The sequence below is a fragment of the Littorina saxatilis genome, linkage group LG14 (assembly GCF_037325665.1).
Source record: "Littorina saxatilis isolate snail1 linkage group LG14, US_GU_Lsax_2.0, whole genome shotgun sequence".
Lineage (NCBI taxonomy): Eukaryota > Metazoa > Mollusca > Gastropoda > Littorinimorpha > Littorinidae > Littorina > Littorina saxatilis.
Genome location: NC_090258.1, coordinates 10,430,447 through 10,454,475, shown reverse-complemented (window position 1 = coordinate 10,454,475; position 24,029 = coordinate 10,430,447). Strand labels below are relative to the sequence as shown.

The following is a 24,029-nucleotide window of genomic DNA, read 5'->3' as shown; positions in this document are numbered from 1 at the left end:
GCCATGTCTGCAAGTTGCTGTTTACCAGTGTGTGGTGTGAAAGTTGCTGAGGGCACCGTGTGTGTGATGTAGGGGTTGGCCATGTCTGCAAGTTGCTGTTTACCAGCGTGTGGTGTGAAAGTTGCTAAGGGCACCGTGTGTGTGATGCAGGGGTTGGCCATGTCTGCAAGTTGCTGTTTACCAGTGTGTGGTGTGAAAATTGCTAAGGGCACCGTGTGTGTGATGCAGGGGTTGGCCGTGTCTGCAAGTTGCTGTTTACCAGTGTGTGGTGTGAAAGTTGCTAAGGGGACCGTGTGTGTGATGCAGGGGTTGGCCATGTCTGCAAGTTGCTGTTTACCAGTGGGTGGTGTGAAAGTTGCTAAGGGCACCGTGTGTGTGATGCAGGGGTTGGCCGTGTCTGCAAGTTGCTGTTTACCAGTGGGTGGTGTGAAAGTTGCTAAGGGCACCGTGTGTGTGATGCAGGGGTTGGCCGTGTCTGCAAGTTGCTGTTTACCAGTGTGTGGTGTGAAAGTTGCTAAAAGCTCCGTGTGTGTGATGCAGGGGTTGGCCGCGGCGGAGAAGAAGATTGACAGCCCAGTGCTGCGCATCAAGACACCACCCCTTCCTCCAATGGAACAGGTTGCTATGGCAGCATCAGAAATGGCCAGGTAAGAACTCAACTTGGCAAACAGGGTACAGCGGAAGCCCCCTTTAAAGACCTGTACAAATTTGAGAAAATCATATCTGAAAGTTATATAAAAAAAAAAAGGAGGGAGTGTTAAAATGGGGTTAAATTTAAAGAGTTTATGAAGAAAAAAACAGGGTCTTCAAAGGGGGCAAGTGTTAAATTGGGGGTCTCCTGTACATGCTTCACGCCTGAAAAGGGAGGAAGTGTTAAATTGGGGGGGTCCTGTACATGCTTCATGCCTGAAAAGAGAAAAGACTGTGCACGCACCCCGTTGTGTATAGCCTTTTTAAGGCTTCAACAACGTTTTATTCAGATTTCGCATAGTCTTTTCAAAATTGCTATGGGTACTTTCAGCCAACTGTTTTTCTTTTGGTCTACTTGGTTCCATTGCCAGGCATGGGAATTGTCCGCCGAAAGGCAAATTTCCGCCGATTTATTTATTTATTTATTTTTTTGCCGAAAAAGCAAGTGTCCGCCGAAAAAATAAATGGTGGAGGCAAAAATGGTTCTAAAAACAGAATTTAATGGCAAACTTGGAACTTAGATGACACCAAATTGCACCATTTGGGTTCTTTGGAGAAAAAGAAATTCCGGGGGGGCATGCCCCCGAACCACCCTAGCAGGGCTGGGCGCTTCGCGCCGTCGACTTTGCTATTACTTAAAAATTTTCAGCCTTGTTTACTTTCTTCAATTCCCATGCCTGATTGCGTTTTGTCTGTGTCACAGTGGCAATATTTAGTTTAAAGGAAAGTCAGTGCCTGTTTCTTTGTAAACATCATTGGAATATTAATTCATTGTCCTGAGTATTTCGAAGTTACCTGAGTAAACTCTTCTCTCTACATACCTGTATCCCCGTCGCGATATAACCTTTGTGGTTGAAAACGACGTTAAACACCAAATAAAGAAAGACATACCTGTATGTAGTGCAGACATCTTCGACGTAAAAGCTTGTTTAAAAGTATTCAATGCGTCGTCTATTTATCAAAGTATAACAAAAAAAATGAAAATGAAATGTCACAGCTCATGCGAAAACTTGTGTTCCACAGGAAACGTGGCGAGATGAACCGCACCAGTCCCCTCAGCATTCCCCTTCCTTCTGACACCTCCAAACCTACTTCATCAGCTCCCCTGGAACCTCGCTCTCCCCTCTATGCCCCTCCCCCGTTACCTGCCGCCGCCAAGCGTAACAGACGCAGCAACAGCCGTTCTTCCAGCTCAGGGTCAGATTCAGAATCCCGGGTAAAATCCAAAACCAAAGCTCTTCCCCTACCTCCTACCCTTACCTCTTCCGTCGATTTGGCCGAACAGATCCCCCTCCCGCCCACCTCTGGCTTGCCTCAACCCAACAAGAAAGGCGATGCCGTGGAGAAAAAAAGGTCAAGGTCTTCGTCGTCATCATCTTCATCGTCGCGATCTCGATCACGTTCCAAAGAGAAGAAGGCAGAAGCTAGTGATGCTACGAAGGGCAAGGAAAGTGAAGTTGCGAAAGAGTCTGCACCCTTGGCTGCTAAACTGCCGTCTCGCTGGGACTCAAAGCAAACTCCTCCAAAACCAGACAGCCAGGAGAAACCAGAAGCTAGGAAACCCTCACCAGTAGAGGCGAAGAAATCATCGCCAGCAGAGGCAAAGAAATCGCTGCCAGCCAAAGTGCGAGAACGCAGCAGCAGTAGCAGCAGCAACAGTGACAGCGATTCCAGCAGCAGTGGCTCTAGCAGTGACACCAGTGGCTCGTCTCCGGAGAAAAAGCGGCAAAAGAAAAAAGACGCCCCTCCCAAAGCCAAGTCCCCTCCGCCCAAAAAGAGGGGTAGCCGATCCAAGTCCAGGTCACCCTCCGCCAGGCGAAGAAGTGCTGAAAGGCGAAGGGTCCCGGAGAGATCTAGGTCAAGGTCTAACAGGAGAAGTTCAAGGTCGCCTAGAAGGAACGCGCGATCCCCCAGAAGGTCACCGATTAGAAGAGACTCCCGGAGAAGGTCTCCTGTGCGAAGGTCCCCGATGAAGAGACGGTCACCTCCTCAGCGCAGATCTTTGTCACCCATCAGGTCCTTGTCCTGGAGATCCAAAATGGTGACCCCTCGAAGAGTGTCGCCCCCACGCCGCAGACGCTCCATTTCTCCACGCAGGAGGTCAAGGTCGAAATCACCTAGACGCAGGTCTCGTTCCAAGTCCCCTCAGCTGAAAAAATCTCGCTCTAAATCACCGAGGAGAAGGAAATCCAGATCCAAGTCACCACGCCAGAAGAAGTCAAGGTCGAAATCACCAAGGGCCAAAAAGTCCAGGTCAAAATCACCAAAGGCAAAAAAGTCCAGGTCAAAATCACCGAAGGCAAGAAAGTCAAGGTCTAAGTCCCCCCAGCGAAGAAAGTCGAGATCAAAATCACCACTGAAGAAGAAGTCGAGGTCCAAGTCACCCCGTGAGAGGAAGTCGAGGTCAAAGTCGTCACAGAAGGCAAGGTCAAAGTCACCAGCACCAAAGTCGTCTGGCATCAAGTCCCCTGTACCAAAGGCTGGGTAAGTATTAGGTACTTGAATTTCTTGTTGAGGTTGTTTCTAGTTCTTGTGCACCAGACAGTTCTGTCCAAACATCTAGTTCTTGTGCACCAGACATCTCTTTCCAAACTAGTTCTTGTGCACCAGACAGTTCTTTCCAAACTAGCTCTTTCCAAACATCTAGTTCTTGTGCACCAGACAGCTCTGTCCGAACATCTAGTTCTTGTGCACCAGACAGCTCTTTCCAAACATCTAGTTCTTGTGCACCAGACAGCTCTGTCCAGACATCTAGTTCTTGTGCACCAGACAGCTCTTTCCAAACATCTAGTTCTTGTGCACCAGACAGCTCTGTCCAAACATCTAGTTCTTGTGCACCAGACAGCTCTGTCCAAACATCTAGTTCTTGTGCACCAGACAGCTCTGTCCAAACATCTAGTTCTTGTGCACCAGACAGCTCTGTCCAAACATCTAGTTCTTGTGCACCAGACAGCTCTGTCCAAACATCTAGTTCTTGTGCACCAGACAGCTCTGTCCAAACATCTAGTTCTTGTGCACCAGACAGCTCTGTCCAAACATCTAGTTCTTGTGCACCAGACAGCTCTGTCCAAACATCTAGTTCTTGTGCACCAGACAGCTCTGTCCAAACATCTAGTTGTGCACCAGACAGCTCTGTCCAAACATTTAGTTCTTGTGCACCAGACAGCTCTGTCCAAACATTTAGTTCTTGTGCACCAGACAGCTCTTTCCCAACATCTAGTTCTTGTGCACCAGACAGCTCTGTCCTAAACCCCGGCGGTTAGGGGGAAGAATTTACCCATGCTCCCCAGCATGTCGTAAGAGGCGACTAACGGATTCTGTTTCTCCTTTTACCCTTGTTAAGTGTTTCTTGTATAGAATATAGTCAATGTTTGTAAAGATTTTAGTCAAGCAGTATGAAAGAAATGTTAAGTCCTTTGTACTAGAAACTTGCATTCTCCCAGTAAGGTCATATATTGTACTACGTTGCAAGCCCCTGGAGCAATTTTTTGATTAGTGCTTTTGTGAACAAGAAACAATTAACAAGTGGCTCTATCCCATCTCCCCCCCTTTCCCCGTCGCGATATAACCTTCGTGGTTGAAAACGACGTTAAACACCAAATAAAGAAAGAAAGCTCTGTCCTAACATCTAGTTCTTGTGCACCAGACAGCTCTTTCCAAACATCTAGTTCATGTGCACCAGACAGCTCTGTCCAAACATCTAGTTCTTGTGCACCAGACAGCTCTGTCCAAACATCTAGTTCTTGTGCACCAGACAGCTCTTTCCAAACATCTAGTTCTTGTGCACCAGACAGCTCTGTCCAAACATCTAGTTCTTGTGCACCAGACAGCTCTGTCCAAACATCTAGTTCTTGTGCACCAGACAGCTCTGTCCAAACATCTAGTTCTTGTGCACCAGACAGCTTTGTCCAAACATCTAGTTCTTGTGCATCAGACAGCTCTGTCCTAACATCTAGTTCTTGTGCACCAGACAGCTCTGTCCAAACATCTAGTTCTTGTGCACCAGACAGCTCTGTCCAAACATCTAGTTCTTGTGCACCAGACAGCTCTGTCCAAACATCTAGTTCTTGTGCACCAGACAGCTTTGTCCAAACATCTAGTTCTTGTGCATCAGACAGCTCTGTCCTAACATCTAGTTCTTGTGCACCAGACAGCTCTGTCCAAACATCTAGTTCTTGTGCACCAGACAGCTCTGTCCTAACATCTAGTTCTTGTGCACCAGACAGCTCTGTCCAAACATCTAGTTCTTGTGCACCAGACAGCTCTTTCCAAACATCTAGTTCTTGTGCACCAGACAGCTCTGTCCAAACATCTAGTTCTTGTGCACCAGACAGCTCTGTCCAAACATCTAGTTCTTGTGCACCAGACAGCTCTGTCCAAATTTCCAGTTCTTGTGCACCAGACAGCTCGTTCACTTTTCCGCAAACCTTTCCTCTTTTTTTCTGTATGTAATATCACTTCCACAGGGCTTATCGAAGAGATTTCCAGCATGATTGTCATTGTTTTTCTGTTGTCTTTAATTATGTTTCTGTTGTTTTTAGTTATCTTTCACTGTTTTTCTGTTAGGTGTTTCATTGTTTTTGTTTGTTTATCTTTCATTGTTTTTCAGTTGTCTGTTATTGTTTTTTTGTAGTTATCTAATTGTTTTTCTGTTGTTCTTCATTATTTTCTTTTGTCTTTCAGACGAGATGCAGGGAAGGCGGAGGACAGTAAACGTAAACGTTCTGCCTCCTCCAGCAGTGACAGCAGCAGCAGCAGCGACTCCAGCCCTGACAAGAAACGAGGCAAGCGTGCGTCATCATCGTCTTCTTCCTCGTCATCATCATCTAGTGATTAGACTCAGGCTGGAGGAGCTTTGGTCCACTGTTGTCATTGGTTGATGAACCGTCAGGTTTGGATGTCATTAGGCTTTGATATCATTAGGCTTTGATTTCATCAGGCTTTGATTTCATCAGGCTTTGATGTCATTAGGTGTTGATGTCATTAGGCTTTGATATCATTAGCCTTTAATTTCATCAGGCTTTGATATCATCAGGCTTTGATGTCATTAGGCTTTGATGTCATTAGGCTTTGATTTCATCAGGCTTTGAAGATGTCATGAGGCTTTGATATCATTAGGCTTTGATTTCATCAGGCTTTGATGTCATCAGGCTTTGATGTCATCAGGCTTTGATATCATTAGGCTTTGATTTCATCAGGCTTTGATGTCATCAGGCTTTGATGTCATCAGGCTTCGATGTCATTAGGCTTTGATTTCATCAGGCTTTGATGTCAATGTTTAACAGGTTTTTGGCTCACGTAAGTGTAGCCTATGCGATCGTAACTTTGTCTGTCTGTGCGTGCGTGCGTGCGTGCGTGCGTGCGTCTGTGCGTGTGTATGTCTGTGGTAGAAACTCTAACATTTGAAGACGTCACATTACATTGACGTCACATTATGACGTAAGAGGGTTAGACGTCACGCGAAGGAAGTACTGACAGTCTCGGTCATTATTATTTTGAGCGCGCCGAGACTAGTTGGCAGTCGTGTCCTTGTAAGTAGGCTACATGCAGACAGACAGATCTAGATCTAGTGTCTCGCTTTCTTGCACAGTTTCACCTATGCTCTTTCTTTCTGTGTGTGTGTGTGTGTGTGTGTGTGTGTGTGTGTGTGTGTGTGTGTGTGTGTGTGTGTGTGTGTGTGTGTGTGTGTGTGTGTTACTGTTTGTCGATTTCTTACGTGAGCCTTGATGGCTTCGCCTCTTGTTTTATTAGTTTTGTTTGTTCATCTGTTTGATTGAATTCAGTCCTTGTCATTGATCTGTTTGATTGAATTCAGTCATTGTCATTGATCTGTTTGATTGAATTCAGTCATTGTCATTGATCTGTTTGATTGAATTCAGTCCTTGTCATTGATCTGTTTGATTGAATTCAGTCATTGTCATTGATCTGTTTGATTGAATTAATAAATAATAATAATAATAAATGAGCATTTATATAGCGCAACATCATAACTTTACAATTATGCTCTTTGCGCTTGACACATTTAAAATTAAAAACACAGTTATACAAGCATTTACATCTACATTCATAGTCAACAACGCAAAAGCATACACCATCACACATACATTACAAAAGATTCTTCCACTAACTTAGTAATAAAAACATGAATAAAATAGGTAGTAAAAAAACAAGTCATTGTCATTGATATTAAAGTGATTACAGTGTAGGCACTGTGTGTATGGAACCAGTGAATGCATTTGCAGTGATTTTTAACGTTCCTGATATTGTTTTTTGAGTCACTTGAGAAAAAGTGACTCTATGTAATCGGTCAGTGTTAGTCTGTCCGGCCGGCCGTCCGGCCGGCCGTCCGTAGACACCACCTTAACGTTGGACTTTTCTCGGAAACTATCAAAGCGATCGGGCTCATATTTTGTTTAGTCGTGACCTCCAATGACCTCTACACTTTAACGATGGTTTCGTTGACCTTTGACCTTTTTCAAGGTCACAGGTCAGCGTCAAAGGAAAAATTAGACATTTTATATCTTTGACAAAGTTCATCGGATGTGATTGAAACTTTGTAGGATTATTCTTTACATCAAAGTATTTACATCTGTAGCCTTTTACGAACGTTATCAGAAAAACAAGGGAGATAACTAGCCTTTTCTGTTCGGCAACACACAACTTAACGTTGGGCTTTTCTCGGAAACTATAAAAGTGACCGGGCTCAAATTTTATGTGAACGTGACTCCCAGTGACCTCTACACTTTGACGTCTGCTTTGGTGACCTTTGACCTTTTTCAAGGTCACAGGTATGTCTTGAAGGAAAAAAATTGAAATATCATATCTCTGAAACTATTCATCGGATTTGATTCAAACTTTATAGGATTATTCTTTACATCAAATTATTTACATCTGTATTGTGTTGTGAATAGCAATTTCTTCCTGTCCATCTGATGCCTCATATAATATTCAGAACTGCGAAAGTGACTCGATCGAGCGTTTGCTCTTCTTGTGTTTTCATAGTAACGGTTGTATGTTTTATGATTTTTTGTTTGTGAAGAATGTGGTTGTAAGATTTGAGGATGATAATCATGTTGGCTGTTTATTCTTTACCTGTTCTTTGATGATGGTTAGGAGGTATTGAAATGGGGTTGTATGAAGGGATAGGGCTTGGTTGTCCCCTGTAACTAAGGAGTTTTTGTGTCTTTCTGACAAGATGTAAACACAAGTAGACCATGATTGAGTGGATTATGTAAAGAGCATTGGGCAGATGGAATAAAACAAAATGTTGAGATGGGGGTTGGGGTTAGTTGCTATGCGTTGTGAATTGTAACTGACTGATGATGAACTTTGTTTTGATTAGCCTTTTTCTTTTTATTACATGTATGATGTAATTTTGTAACTGTTTTTACTCTTGCTCTCTTGGGCCCCCTTCTGTGACATGACAGCACAGTTCATTAAATCAGTGTATTGTTTTAGTTTGCAGTTATTCATCAAAGCAGCATTCTTCAATTAAAAGTTTGAATGAAGTGTAAAACTGCACCTTAGAATGCGTTCGAGTGTTTCCACTTTAAAATGACATACTCATTATAAATGCTTCACATTATAAAAAAAAAATGCCTTGAAAGAGTTGACAGTTGTGGACTTCTCAGGTTTATTGTCATCAGTGCAGCAGAGAATAAGGAACGTGTCTGTTCCTGATGGAATGGCATTTTCATTAGTTAACAGCTGCATGTCACAGTGGAACCTTCGGTGCTTATCTGCTTGATAGAAATCAACAAAATAATTTGTAAAGAATCGCTGTAATTGGTTGTTAGTGCAAGTATTTAGCGGTTTCTCCTAAAACTGCATGTAGATGCAGGTGTGTTTTTTCCCTTTGGTGGAGTATTTTCTGTTTTGCATGTTCACTTGCATGACAGATTTGATTTGAATGAAAATGAAATGCTCCTGTCTTCTGGAGGACCAGATTTGAGCTGTTTCATGACTGTCAAAGTTTGCTTGCAATATTTCAAGTTATACGCTTCAACTTGTGCTGAAACATCAACACGAACAAGTTTGCATTCATGGGCATATGTGTGCACACACACACACACAGACAATCTTGTTATCTTGTAAGAAAAATCTGATCCACGTGTTTCACTTTTTATTCCATTCATGTAACAACCCAGTTGCAGAATTATATTAATAGTCTGTCAGTGAGAAATGTACATGAGGTCATGTAATGAATATATTGTGTAGTTTGAGAATTCCTGTCAGTGTGTGAAAAACATTAAATAAACTTGAATGTACCAGTATCTGTGTGTGTGAATTTGTGTGTATGTGTGTGTGAATGCTATCACAGTCTTATTTTTAAAATCTAATTAAATTTATACGCTCACAAGGTTTCTATAAACATTGATGCTAAGTTGTAAGAAAGAGTACATAGCTCTTGTAAATAAACATGTTCCTTCCATAGAGTCGTCTCCGTAGAAGAACAAACAAGTCGCGTAAGGCGAAATTACTACATTTAGTCAAGCTGTGGAACTCACAGAATGAAACTGAACGTAGTCCGCCGCTAGTGCAAAAGGCAGTGAAAGTGACGAGCCTGTTTGGCGCGGCAGCGGTTGCGCTGTGCTTCATAGCACGCTTTACTGTACCTCTCTTCGTTTTAACTTTCTGAGCGTGTTTTTAATCCAAACATATCATATCTATATGTTTTTGGAATCAGGAACCGACAAGGAATAAGATGAAATAGTTTTTGAATCGATTTCGGAAATTTAATTTTGATCATAATTTTTATATTTTTAATTTTCAGAGATTGTTTTTAATCCAAATATAACATATGTATATGTTTTTGGAATCAGAAAATGACGAAGAATAAGATGAAATTGTTTTTGGATCGTTTAATAAAAAAATAATTTTAATTACAAGTTTCCGATTTTTAATGACCAAACTCACTCATTAGTTTTTAAGCCACCAAGCTGAAATGCAATACCAAACCCCGGCCTTTGTCGAAGATTGATTTGCCAAAATGTCAATCAATTTGATTGAAAAATGAGGGTGTGACAGTGCCGCCTCAACTTTTACAAAAAGCCGGATATGACGTCATCAAAGGTATTTATCGAAAAAAAGAAAAAAACGTCCGGGGATATCATACCCAGGAACTCTCATGTCAAATTTCATAAAGATCGGCCCAGTAGTTTAGTCTCAATCGCTCCACACACACACACAGACAGACACACACATACACCATTACCCTCGTCTCGATTCCCACCTCTATGTTAAAACATTTAGTGAAAACTTGACTAAATGTAAAAAGAAAAAAGTTGATTCATGTGTGTATTTGATGAAAGATTATCTGCTGGAAAGGATTTCTTTAGAGTAAGAATTAATGAGACAATCAACAGTTCCAAGACAAAAACCCTCTGTTCACGGTGTATATGTAGGTCACAATTAGGTTTACAAAAATTGCAAAAGAAATAAAACTAAAAAATAATTTAAAACTACAAATTTCTTGTTTTTTGATTCTGAATTTTGGAACGTACACAGTCTCTTTGTTTTTGGATTTACAACAACTGATTGTAAATACAGTCAACACCGTCTATAACGACCACTCAAGGGATCGACCAAAAAAAGTTGTTGTAGACAGGCAATCTCCAAAGGCAAAGAAAGGCAAATTATACAGAACAAAAGTGTGGTCCTTTTGGGTAGTTTTATGTGTTGCAAGTACAAATCCTTGCTCTCACAAAACATTGTGTTACATCGACCAGTTCAACTCGCTTATTAGATATACAGTAATTGTCAGTGAGAAACCAATAAATATATAATAATTATAATGAATAAATAATTATAAATGGATGTTGGTATTTTGAGAATTTTACCGGGAAATTCTAAACATTTCAGATTGCTACAATGAAGTTAAACATTTTATGTTGACTGACTAACACATTAGACCTGGCATGCTTAAACGCCAAAAATAAGGTATGAACAATCCTAAGAAATTGGAATGTGCTTCCTCATGAAAACCGCTCAAACACACGCACACACAATCACAACACAATGCACACACACACAAACACAAAGGTCACTTAGACAGTCACACCAGAAGGGAGCATACATAAATGGAAATTATTTCCCAGGTTCAAACACACATTTGAGCTAAAAAAAAATTAGCTGCTCTATAACACACCCTCTGGAGCTGAGATTTCTGCTGCTAAATAAGATGACCTTCAAAACAGTTAACAGGTTTTTCTATGACCTTCAAAATGGTGAAATGATCCATCTATGTTACCATGGAGATCACAGTCAAGAGACAGACTGCAATGGCTAACAAAGGCCACGTTGTCACCTATATCCTACATAAGTCTGTTAGACCCAGCTTCTAAAGTAACACTGAAACATAAACTACTGCCATCTGTAGAGTTTATCTTAGATTCAATAAGTTATGGTGAAGGTCATAAAATCTTCAGCACAGATAACATAAACTCATAGACTGTCTTACCCCCAGAAGAACATCATCTGCAGAGTTTATTCGAGGTTTCATGAGTCAAGGTGAAGCTCATGAGATCTTCAGCACAGATCACAGAACCTCCAGTGATTTCCTGTCCCCAGACGAAAGTCCTAGCATCCTAACATCATCTACAGAGTTTAGTCAAGGTTTCGTGGGTCAAGGTGAAGGTCATGAGATCTTCAGCACAGGTCACAGAATCACCGAGGATTTCCTGAGCTTCCAGCAGTAGTGTTCGCACCGACTGCTCGCCTTCCTGCAAAGAGTTCAAAAGAACCGTTGCAACATCACACAGAAAATATATGAGATAAATGTGTTGGTACTCACCAGTGCACGCACCATTTCTGCAAGCTGTATATAATATGATTATATGTGTGTTACAATACAAGGGTCACACTATTCTAAAACACAGCTATGTTTCCCTATTAATTAACACACACTGATCTTACAGAATAACAGTTAAATTTTAAAGCGGCCATTATCTCTCTGAGGTGTGTGTGTGTGTGTGTGTGTGTGTGTGTGAGTGCATTTGTGTGATGTGTTGTGTTGTGTTGTGGTGTGTTGTGGTGTGGTGTGGTGTGTGTATGTGTGTGCACTTGTACTTATGCATACAGTTCACGTCTTGGCACGATTCCTCCATGTTAATTTTACGTCAGAGGAACTGCAACCATTTTGCTGTCATCTAATGGAGGTTCTTAACAGCTTGGGGTAGGAATAATATGCGACCATTTTGCTGATATAGCAATCATGGACAGTAATGCTTCGATATGTCTCGTAAACTAATTGCATTGACAAAGGAATGCCCTAAAGAGCACTGAAATATCCTTTCTTTTAAACATTTATGACTATTCAACATACCTAAAATATCCAATAAAAAGGACTTACTTTGATGTCATAGGACAGTGGCCGGTAACGCTGACTAAAATGAGTCATTATCAACTGTCGCACATTGAGTTTCTTGGCCAGTTCTGCTGTCATTTCTGCACGCAGATTGTTTGTCATGGTGAAAATATCAAACACTGAAGCTTCTTACTCTCTCTCCACACCTTAATAAACAAGTCACACCCATGCTTACACACACACACACACACACACACACACACACACACACACTTTCTCTCTCTTTCTCTTCCTCCCTCTCCACACCCTAACACACAGTCACACTCCTGCTTACACACGCATGCACACACACACAAACACACACACACTCTCTCTCTCTCTCTTCACACCATGATGGGGCCGTCACATTGCCGCGATTCAATCGTAGGATTTGTTCCTGAGAGCCGACCACGAGCTGATCGCCGATCAACTCGTAGGCAGTCCCCTGTCACATGACGAACGATTAGCTCCACACAGCAAATGCACTGCGCAAAGAGCAGACGCTATTTTGGAGAAGCAAATCGCCACATGTGAACCTGGCTTACCACACAAACACACTCATGCTTACACACACACACACACTCACACACACACACTCACACATACTCACTAATACATGCACAACTCACTTGGCGTAGAGTGGCCGCGTTCAACACAAGTCTCGTGACAGGCATTTTCCAACGTCGCTTCGTGGATAAGCAGATCGGCGTTCTGTGCCACTTTAAGCAGTTCTGACGAGTCACTGGAATCTCCCCCCACCACCACCACCAGTCCCTTCTGTGGTTCTCCCAGAACATCTTGTGGACCAACCTGCAGACAATGGTTGGCAATGTCAGACGCAAAACACAAACAGTGTTTTCTTGCAAAACAAACACAAAACAGCATGTTTCTTGTGTCACATCCCCCAAAACGCGTTTCAGAAAACACTGGTTCCGTATGGTGTTTTGGGATTTAAAGCATGTGAATGATCAACTCACTTGACTCAATTTACGGCACCACGGAGAGGACAAAATTGCAGATCTAGACGCGGTGCCGAATCTTACCTGAGTTCTTACCAGAGTCTGTGGAACCAGTGTTGTTTGACGAGGGGCAATAATATTAGTGGACGCTGCCAGCCGTACTTTTTACAAACCCGAGCACAGGGCGGGTCAAGCTAGCCAAAGCACGTTGTAGCTGTGTACATTGACCCATATTTCTGTGACAACTCACAGCGCTTCATCTGTGTGTTTCGTGTGTGATATCCCTGCTCTCAAAACAGTTGTTTCCCCGACGTTTTGAGATGGATTTTTTGTTGAAAACTTTTGTTTTGTGACATCAGCTTTAGTTATACAGTAGTACCTGTGATAAGGGGACACTGGCCTAAACTGTCCCTATCCGACAGGTGTCCTTACAAACCAGGTGAACACATTTCATTTCATTTACTTTATTATCCTTGTGCTGGGAAATTCGGGTCGCTTCCTCCCAGTGGAAAGCTAGCAGCAACAAGAGTGGCGCTACCCAGGTGTGTGCGTGTTTAGGTGTGATCATCCACCTGCACTTACAGCAAAATGACCATGTTTTTTTTTTTACGTGCCACTGTGGTGCCACGGGGATGGGACATGGATACAGGTCTGCACATAAAGTTGACCTGGGTCCGTCCCAGTCTGGATTCTAACTTGTGACCTTAGGATCACTGGTCCAGTGCTCTACCAACTGAGCTACCCGGCCCCCTACCTGGACAGTAAATGCCCTTTATTGGGAGCTGTAACTCCATCCTACCGACGAGCGCAATGGCCCAGTGAATAAGACCCCAGCCTCCCAAGCGGAAGGTTGTAGGTTTGAATCCTGGTCGCGCCTGCTGGGTTAAGGGTGGAGATTTTTCCGATCTCCCAGTTCAACTTATTTGCAGACCTGCTAGTGCCTTGTTCCCCTTCGTGTGTACACGCAAGCACAAGACCAAGTGCGCACAGAAAAGATCCTGTAATCCATGTCAGAGTTCAGTGGATTATAAAAACACAAAAATACCAAGCATGCATCCTCCGAAAGTGGCGTATGTCTGTCTAAATGGCGGTGTTAAAACGGTCATACACGTAAAAACCCACTCGTGCAAAACCATGAGTGAACGTGGGAGTTTCAGCCCATGAACGAAGAAGAAGACAAAGACTCCATCCTACCTCCTTTCCACAGGGCAGCGTGACTGTCTCCCCAGCCTTTATACGGCCGTACATAGGACCTGGGGGCACACCCAGTGACTTCAGCTTTTCTACCTCCAGTCTGCAAGCAATGCAGTCAGTTCTGTCCACAGTCATCTCACAAAGCATTTTCATATTCACATGGTTTGATTCAATACACAGGAGCTTGTATCAAAGCGCAGATCGATGGAGGTATCCTACTCCTTTATCCTTACTGTAGTATTATTACTATTATTCACAGTGCGAGCTTGCATGGTTAAGATTCCTTGTAGTGAATAATAGTACAGTAGTAATCCAAAATTTTAATAATAAATTTTCATTTAATTAATATACTTACCCAACTCACATATAGCAATTAACTCTAGTTCAGTGCTGGTAACGCTGTACGCGTCCCCTTGGTAACAAGGGAGACCACCCTAAAAAAGAGTGATCCATCCCATAATATCAGACCGATGTCCGGTCCAACATCCGTATGCGTGCGCATACGCCGCCATTTGTATCATTCGAACGAAGCCCAACTCACTACTTTTTTAGAACCCAATACCACCACAGCGGGGAGGCGGGAGGGTTTAAACGATGTGAGTTGGGTAAGTATATTAATTAAATGAAAATTTATTATTAAAATTTTGGATTAAATTACATATTATTACCCAACTCACATATAGCAGATTGCTACTATAGGTGGTGGGTACTTACCAAAAACTAGGCATGCAGGACTTGTCCCGCCGCTACCATGGCAGGCAGCGCGGAGCTTCCATCCTGTCTTACAGAAGCGACATCTCTGAGGTAATAATTGACGAAGATGTCCTCAGAGCGCCAGTACGCAGCTTCCAGTACCTCGGCTAGCTTGCCGGACCGAAGAACTGCCACAGAGGATGCCCAGGCTCTCGCCTCATGGGTTCTAGCCGCGGTGAGAGGCAACACTGCCCTAATATCACCCGACTGCACTTGCCACCAGGCATATGCTCGTTTGATCAGAGTGGAGATCCATTTGGCCAGAGTCACCTTAGCTATATCCTTACACCTAGCCGTGTTTAAAGATATGAAAAGAAGCTTTTGACTTTCTGACCTAACAGGCCGAGTTCGAGACAGATAACATCGGAGAGCTCTCACAGGACAATTTGCAATATCGGGATCTCCAGGAGCCAAAATCTTACTCAAGGGCGGGATGCGCAAGATTGGAGAATGCTGGCCAGGTTTCTGGTTTTTCGCGAGAAAACCGGGAACAAATTTGAGAGAAATGGAACCATCCTTCTCGAACGCAATATCCTTGTCTAAACCCGACAAAGAGTGCACCTCACTACCTCTCCTCGAAGTAGAGAGAAGCGTTAAAAACACAGTCTTACGCGTCAAATCGGCCAAACTGGCTGACAAAAGAGGCTCGAACTCTTCCGAGGCTAAGAAACGTAAGACCAGGAACAAATCCCATGCAGGGAGAAGCGATTTCGAACGAGCTGCTAAAAGGGCAGCCCCCTTAATAACACTAGCGATAACCCCTCCGAGCGAAATTTTGTGGCCTAATTGCGCGAGGGTCGAAGAGATCGCCGACCTCCGGACTCTAATAGAAGAGGGAGAAGCCCCCTGATCAGCCAACCACGACAGATGGTTGGCTACATGAATAGACCTAGGTGAAAGAGGTTTAACCCCGTTAAGCGCGCACCACCTAGACCAAGAGGCCCAGTGCGATGAGTAAACCGAAGACGTCGATTTTCTATGTGCATGTCCAACGAATCTCAGAGTAGGGGAAGAGGCCCCTGCCCTACGCAAAGCGCTTCGGACAGAATCCACGCGTGAAGGGCCAGGATCTGTGGGTTCTCGTGCTGAACGCCTGACCGAGGCTGCACGAGATCTCCTCTTTTCAGGGCGAGAGGGATCGGGGGCCGAACTGCTAGACGCAGTAGGTCGGGAAACCAGTGCTGGCTTGGCCACAGAGGAGCGACCAGAACCAGCGCTGGTTTCTCTAAGTCCACTTTCCTGAGGACTTTGCCTAAGAGGCAGAACGGAGGGAAAGCATACGCCGGAAGATCTGACCAATCCACTTCCAGAGCATTCACCTTCCAGGCCAGAGGATCCGGGAAGGGGGACACAAAGAGAGGAAGTCTCGCCGAAAACCTCGTTGCAAAGAGATCTATCTTGGGCTTGTCGATCTGCGACCAAAGCCGCTGCAAAGACTGGTGTGTGAGAGTCCACTCTGAATGAACAATCCTGTCCCCTCTGCTCAAAGTGTCTGCAAGGACGTTCAGACTGCCCTTCAAGTACACTGCTGACAACAGAATGTGCTGGGCGTGACACCACTTGAGAATGCGACATGCAATGTCGGAAAGACTGTGAGACCGAGTCCCCCCCTGCTTGTTCACATACGACGCCACAGACAAGTTGTCGGTGTGAAGACGTACATGACTGCCCTCCAGGAAAGGCTTGAACGCTAGAAGCGCCAGGGAAACGGCCTCCAACTCCAGTACATTGATATGTAGGGAGGCCTGAGAGCAATCCCAAACTCCCGAAACCAAGTGCTCGTCCAGATGAGCACCCCACCCCGTCAGAGATGCGTCCGTAAACAACTCTCTCTCCGGCGGTGGACGAACAATGGGAACACCCCGGAACAAATCCGGAAGAAGCCAAACACCTGTGGTCTGCTGAAACCAAGTTCCCAGAGCGATCGGAACACTCCAGTCCTGGGATGTCTGATCCCACCTCGACTGCAGGGAGGCCTGAAAAGGCCTTTTGTGAACCCTGCCCAACGGAATGAGGGAAGCCATGGATTCCATCTGACCGAGAACCGAAGTCAGAACCCTTGCACTGGCGTGATTCTCTCCGTAGAGAGACCGAATCAGACCCTGAAGCTTGTCGATCCGCCTTTGAGACGGACGGACAGACCACCGAAGTGTGTCGAATTCTATGCCCAGGTAAGTAAACGTCTGGGATGGTTCCAACTCGGATTTTGTCAGGTTGACAGAGAAACCCAGCTGTGCCGCCCGGCTCAGCACCCTGTGCGTATGAGCCTCGCAAAGCCCCCTGTTCTGGTGAAGGATTAACCAATCGTCCAGGTATGCTCTGAGACGGATGCCTTCCTGTCTCACAAGAGCGCAAAGCTGCCTGACCACAATCGTGAAAATCCACGGAGCTAAAGACAGGCCGAACGGCAGAGCCCTGAACTGGTAAGCTTTGCCGCCCCAAGGGAAGCGAAGCCACTTCCTGTCCGCGACATGTATGAGGACGTGAAAGTAAGCGTCTGTAAGATCGATCGACGTTGCCCAATCTCCCGGCCGTAAGGCCTCCCGAACCGAAGTTGGAGTTTCCATGGTAAACTTGATTACTCTCAGAAACTTGTTCAAAGGAGAAAGATCTAACACCGGCCTCCACGCCCCCGAGGCCTTCGGCACTACGAAAAGTCTGCCGTAAAACCCCGGGGACCGCGCGTCCAAGACCTCCTCTATAGCTCCCTTGAGCAGCAGAGCCGAGACCTCCTCCTGGACCGCGTTCCATGCCACCCAATCCTTTGGCGCCCTGCAGGGCGGGATTATCCTGACCAGGGGAGCCTTCTGCCCTGACCAGAGAAGCCGGAACCCCGAACACACTATCCCCGAACACACTATCCCCGTGACCCACTTGCTGGCCACCAGTTGCAGCCAGGAAGAAAGGGCCCTGGACGGGCCGCCCGCTACAACCAGCGCGGGGGCCACAGGGATGTGTTGTTCGGGGAAGTTTCATTGGGGGTGAGGCTTACGCCCCGACCCCCTGGAACCCCCGAAAGACTGACCCCTCTTAGGGTAAGGAGCTCCACGCCCCCTACCCCTGGAGGAGAAGGACTGCTTCTGGGCCTTCCCACCACCTGACGAAGACGTCTGAGGCTTAGCAGAAGAAAACGCCTGAGTCTGAGACTTGCCCTGAGGCTTCTGGAAGCCCTGTGAAGCCAGACGCGCGATCGCTACATCCCGCGCGTCCTGCGTCTCTTTCTGGAGTGCATCGAAAGACGCCTGCCCTAAGAGAGACCCCTCAGCAAAAGGGGAGACCTTCAGCCTCTCCACAGTCGCGGTGTCCCGAAATCTGGACCCCGTCAAGAAGGCTGATCTCCTTGAAAGCACTGCGTGAGTATACAGCCGGGCAGACAAGGCAACCTGTTCTCTAGTCACCTTGCCCAGAGTGGCCAGCAGTGTCGAAACATCTGTTGGCGACGCATCGAACCGAAATTCAAAAGGATCAAGAGATGTGGCAATCGATCTCGACAAAGACCTTTGCAGAGACTCCGACAAGGACGTGAGCTCCAGCAAAGACCTTCCGACTTCCTCCAAGGCTGAGAGAGAACCGTCAGTACATGGGACAACTCTGTCCCTATTGTAACCATCTTCTCTCAAAGCAGCAAGTTCCGGCGTCACCGGAAGTGCCCCTGACGGCAGAGCAAAAGTGTCAATCAGGCTCACAGGATAAGGGTTGAGCTTGAACTTCGGAACACCGGAAGCTGCTCGAGCCCCAGGTTGAGCCAGCCAAGAGACAACGTCTTCCGGAGCATCGCCGTGCTGAACCAACAACGGCACCGCCGGTTTGCGTTTCCCACACAGGACGTTCGCCATTTCATAGGCAATAGTTGACGATTCCCGGAAGCGGAAGCGAGGCCGTTGCTCCTGTGCACTCCGGAAATCGTCAAAAGCAGACCGAGGTGGGTGAAGCTGAGCCTTGTCCTTCACCACCCCTTCCGGAAAGTATCTGAACGCCGTTTCCGCCGCCAGCGCCACTGCGGCTGACAGCTTCACGGGCAAATTCAGTTGGGAATCCTCTACCACTGAGGCATCCCCGTCTTCCGCCCTACCCTCCGACTCGAGATCAAGCTCGGAGCCAGGAGGCAGAACATCAGACAGTTTATCGTCGGCAGAACCGACCACTTCCTGCCCCCTGGGCGGAAGAGGACTAAAACGGTCCCCGATATTCTCATAAAGAGACGTACGGGGGCGCTCGTCCTTTCGCTGCTCATAAGAACTCTCACGGCCTCCAACGCACGAGAGAGCCCCCTGAGCTCGCACACCGGCAAGCGGTGTAGACATACCTTGTACTGGTGTCACATTCAGGAGAGACACCAACTTGGTACCCCCATCCTGCGAAGCATGGACATCCGCCCGAGTCACAGTCGCCGAAGGCTTAGCGGAAGTCGAAGCCGGAACTGCAGGAGACTGCCGTACCTGTGCTAAGGAGAGAACATCAGAAACACCAGACGGAAGCGCTCGTAATTCCTCCCTAGTGGAAGATAATTCCGACGCAAGTGTCGAAACTTGAGCGCTCAAAGTCAACAATAAAGACGCAACTTCAGTTGGCGCTAACCCAGGGCAGCCATCTGAAGTTGAAGCAGAAGCAGAAGCAGAAGAAGAAGAAGCTTTGCCCGAAACACCACTCTTGCCAGAACGTAAACAAGCCTGACCGGAAGTTAAACTGACGTCTGCTAACACGGGAGATTTAACAGAAGTTGAATCAGAAGAAACAGACGCGGATTTTCCTGCGCCCTTCTCTCTCCTCGAGCTACGTTTAGGAGGCGAATCGTCAGGCACCTGCCTCGAACTCGGCTTCCTTTTCACGCTATCAACAAGCGCAGCCTCCGCCATAGCAAAATAACTCACGAAAAATTTCAAAGAAAAACAATTTCAGAAAAATTTCACAAGTACAAAACGAGCGACGAAAATGTCGCTAAAGTTATAATAAAACGGAAAGATCTCACCACACAGCTAGGTAAAGGTGAACAGATAGGCGACGACCAAGGGGAGATGCCAAAGCCAAGGACTAAGGCGAAAAACTGCAAACAGCAGGAGCGTACATCAGAAGCGTCCTTCCCAGTTGAACCGCTGAGAGAGAATGATACAAATGGCGGCGTATGCGCACGCATACGGATGTTGGACCGGACATCGGTCCGATATTATGGGATGGATCACTCTTTTTTAGGGTGGTCTCCCTTGTTACCAAGGGGACGCGTACAGCGTTACCAGCACTGAACTAGAGTTAATTGCTATATGTGAGTTGGGTAATAATATGTAATTTAATACTACAGTAAGGATGTAGGAAACCTCCATCGGCTGACGCTTTGATACAAGCTCCTGTGGTTTAATAAGCATAATTTATCTCACCATGTCATTGTTGTTGTTTCTTCTGAGCAGTGATCTCGTATTAAATCAGCAAGAAGAGGGATAAGGCCACACAAAAAAATAGTCCGTTTACGGTAACATAGGCAAAAAAAATAGGGTCGGTAGGTCGGGATTTTTTTCTTTCTTTTTTTTCTTCCAAAAAACCATATTTTTAAGTTATTTTGCCAAAAAACAAAGACTTTTTTTTTCTTTTTTTTTCCTTCCCAAATGCCAAAAAAAAGTCTAGGGTCACGCGAAAAAATAGGGTCGGTCGGGATACCGTAAACAGACTATTTTTTTGGGGGGGGCCTAACATGAAAAACACGACATGTATTAGGGAGTCCAAAGCTAGATGTTTTGTCCAGCAAGTATGTGGGGTAGCGATTGTTGACTATTAACACTAGCTATTAAGGCCAGCAAAAGAAGCTGCAAATATAACTTGCATCCATAAAAAGCCATGTCCAGAAATGAAACAATGAAAAACAGAACACTTTCACACACACTTATGCTTTACCTGCCAGGCCGGTCTCTCTCCTTGATGATGAAGGCAAAACTCGGCACTCGGTGCTTGATCCACACTGCCTCTACTGTGCAGCTGTTGTCGGACAGGCTGAAAAATATGCATGTAGACAGAAAAATATGTATACAGACTGAATAATAAGAATACAGACTGAAACTTATGCATACAGAGTGGAAAATATGCATACAGACTGAAATATATGCATACAGACTGAGAAATACGCATACAGACAGGAAAATATGCATACAGACTGAAAGATATGTATGCAGACTCGAAAGTATGTATACAGACTGAAACATAATATATGCATACAGACTGAAAAGTATGCATACAGACTGAATAATATTAATAAGCATACAGACTGCAACATATGCATACGGACAGGAAAATATGCATACAGACTAAAAAATATGCATACAGACTGAAAAATATGTATAGACTCGAAAAATATGTATACAAACTGAAACATATGCACAGATTAAAAAATATGCATACACCCACACACACACTTACCATGTCCACACATGTCGCTCATCACACTTGATCACAGACCCTGGTTGTTCGTTGGGATGGACGCCCGCTTCAGTCGGTGTATCAACTGCCCACGTCTGTCGCAACAAAACAGGGTTTAGTTGATAGAATAAAATAGAGATAAGAAGAGAAGAGAGAGAGAGAGAGAGAGAGAGAGAGTGGCTGTGTGTGTGATATTCTGTCAACACAGCCAGAGCGGGCCAGGCTAACTGCTATAGACAAAGAAAGAGTGTTCTGCTGGCCCTATTTCTAGCGCCACTGGGATGGGAGGGGTTGGAGGGAAATGGGGGAGGAAAGGGTAAATAGGCGGGAGGGGAATGGTTCTTGCCAGTTATTTTTAACTGGAGCCAGCCTGGAGCTGACAGTACCTGGAATGGAACACAGTGCAGCGTGCTGTTGGTCCATGTACTTCTCCCCCCCCCCCCCCCCCTCCCTCAAAACACACACCTCTTCAGGGATTGGCAAATCTCAAAAGTTTAACTCGCCAACCGGGCGAGCAACTTCAAGAAAGTTACTAGCTCGCCAGAACTTTCGCTGGCCCGGTACATACCAAAGTTGCCGCAACTGCCGTGTTTATATGGCTTTACAACTCGATATTACAACCAGTTTTGCATTCAACCAGCATTTTCACTGGCAAGCCGGGCAAGTTGCCAGGCGGTTTCTACTAGCCCAACGGACTTTTTACTCGCTCCTGGCGATCGGGCGGACGATTTTGCCATCCCTGCCTCTTACAACAAGCACACAGACCCCACCAACTTACATCAGGAGGTAGCTGCTGCTTTATGGGCTCCATCTCATGGATGACAAAATTAAATCCCAGCTCCGATCGAGAGTAGCCGAGGGACACCCGGATGTAGTTTCGTAAACCCAGCGGCCCGTAAATCTCCACAGGCTCTGACCGCTGGTTGTTTTGACTGACCGTGCACAGAAGTCCAGGCAGACCAAACACCTGTCGCACAAAATTTAAAATCATAATTTGTCATTGTTCTGGAGGCAGAAATGTAATTCTTGAACACTATAAGACTTCTTAAGTTACAAAGAAATATAGTTTTTGCACATATTTTTTTAGTGATAATGGCTATGATTATTCATAACTTTCAAGCTTTCAAGTTTTTGTCATGTTTGGACCATGGAAATACAAAGAGACAGGCATATATATACACAATGAAGAACGACACATACGTATAACAAAATACAGACAAGCATACAGTCAAACAGATGGACACACACACATATATATGCCATATAGACATTTGCGTCACAAATCTTCACCATTTTAGCACCCTTACCTACGGGTCTAAGTCGACTGAATACAGGAAAAAAACTACAGGAATTACACCTACAAGGAAAACACACACTTTTGCTCGACTTAAACCCCTTCTGATTACTCACATGGTCACCATGGAGATGAGTGATGAAGATTTTGCTGATCTTGCCGGGCTTGAGGTTGCTTTTCATCAGCTGTATCTGTGAGCCCTCCCCGCAGTCAAACATCCACACGCTGTCCTCTGAAATGGAATAAAAATGTTGAGGATGAAAGTGGCTTGTTCATTTCAATGCTTGTAGATTGGTTCAGTACAACTCTCGCTTACTCCATTACACATGCCGTATGCATTTAGAGCAATTCTTCCCTTTGGTTATTTGATCTCTGAAATAGAATGTTCCTCAATATTAGTTTATCATGAGATTTTAGTCCAAAAGTTACTTTATGGTACCTTGTGTATGAACCTAAGAAGAGCATTCATGTCCAACATTAAAAGGGCGTTAATATTAGCACTGAGACTTGCTCTCATTATAATATACATGTACAACCTTATGATACACATGTAATGTATTCTCTGCATGTCAGCTAATTTTGTTGCTGTGTGTGTGCGTGTCTGTGAGAGTTTGTGTATGTGGTGTGAGTGTGCATGTGTGTGAGAATGAGAGAGAGAGAGTGTGTGTGTGTGTGTGTGTGTGTGTGGTATGTGTCAGTGTGTGCGTGTGTGTTTGTGCGAACGTGTGTTTGTGAGTGAGTGTGTGTGTGTGTCGGTGTGACTGTGTGTGTGAGTGTACGTGTGTGTCGGTGTGTGTGTATGTGTGCGTGTGTCCCGTTGTACGTGTATGTGTGTGAACACACACACACTCCCTTCCGTCATATTATCATTGACCACTCAAATACGTTAGGAGAATCGTACATCCCCTCACTCACTGTTTGTGAAGCGAATAGCCGTGCAGGACACGCAACGAGAAGGGGTAGGGTACGCAGATGCCGTTCCCAAAAAAGTCACATCCATATTGAAAATCTGACCCTGAGAGCTTCTGACTTCTTTCGCTTGATGTTCATTTGCTCGGTGTCATGAGCAAGCAGCGATAGTGTGCCTGGTATGGTGTTTATTGATTAGTCAGTGTGTTGGATTGCCGTGTGATGTTGCAAACGGCGCCATTCAGGGGAGGCCAGTCCTTTTTATTTGTCCCTATGTATCTGCATGGGTGCTCGCCCCTCTGCGGGTTTCATGAAGAACAGTGGAACTACTCTATTTTACAACCTTGAAAAATCTGAGAAAATCAGGTCTTAAAATGGAGGGAGTCTTAAATTGGGGGGTCTTAAAAGGGGGGTTCCACAGCCATTTAGTTTGTTGTAGGATGTGCAATTTGAAATGTGTAAATTGTACGCCCCCATGTTGGAC

The 24,029-nt window shown here is 45.1% G+C and overlaps 2 protein-coding genes and 1 long non-coding RNA gene across 4 annotated transcripts in view; 1 reads left to right on the top strand and 2 right to left on the bottom strand.

Annotated features, from left to right (window-relative positions):
- LOC138947089 (uncharacterized) overlaps positions 1-1,585 on the bottom strand; it is a 71,270-nt gene extending 69,685 nt beyond the window's left edge. The window contains exon 1 of the long non-coding RNA XR_011449543.1: positions 1,535-1,585. This is a non-coding gene — a long non-coding RNA (uncharacterized lncRNA). The remainder of the gene's footprint in view (positions 1-1,534) is intronic.
- LOC138947078 (NK-tumor recognition protein-like) overlaps positions 1-6,404 on the top strand; it is a 44,162-nt gene extending 37,758 nt beyond the window's left edge. For both annotated transcript variants that reach the window (XM_070318516.1, XM_070318515.1), the window contains 3 exons: positions 541-647; positions 1,714-3,174; positions 5,374-6,404. In XM_070318516.1, coding sequence (XP_070174617.1) covers positions 541-647; positions 1,714-3,174; positions 5,374-5,527 — 1,722 coding nt within the window. In that variant the 3' untranslated portion in view covers positions 5,528-6,404. The remainder of the gene's footprint in view (positions 1-540; positions 648-1,713; positions 3,175-5,373) is intronic.
- A 2,393-nt stretch (positions 6,405-8,797) lies between these two features.
- Positions 8,798-23,794, bottom strand: LOC138947083 (zinc phosphodiesterase ELAC protein 1-like). The gene is made up of 9 exons (XM_070318525.1): positions 23,552-23,794; positions 22,753-22,868; positions 22,121-22,309; positions 21,343-21,437; positions 20,824-20,919; positions 14,188-14,287; positions 12,664-12,844; positions 12,041-12,135; positions 8,798-11,411 (listed from the first exon to the last, which is right to left on the bottom strand). The coding sequence occupies exons 1-9, from the start codon at positions 23,634-23,636 to the stop codon at positions 11,283-11,285; spliced, it is 1,086 nt and encodes a 361-aa protein (XP_070174626.1). The 5' UTR covers positions 23,637-23,794; the 3' UTR covers positions 8,798-11,282.
- Positions 23,795-24,029: the final 235 nt, after the last annotated feature.

Excerpts from the sequence above, each read along its gene's own strand:
- LOC138947083 (XM_070318525.1), bottom strand. The coding sequence starts at position 23,636 with ATGGATGTGACTTTTTTGGGAACGGCATCTGCGTACCCTACCCCTTCT. Across the intron at positions 21,438-22,120 it reads AGCAGCAGCTACCTCCTGAT|ACGTGGGCAGTTGATACACC; the intron begins GTAAGTTGGTGG and ends TTGTTGCGACAG. Across the intron at positions 14,288-20,823 it reads GAGAGAGACCGGCCTGGCAG|ACTGGAGGTAGAAAAGCTGA; the intron begins GTAAAGCATAAG and ends CATTGCTTGCAG.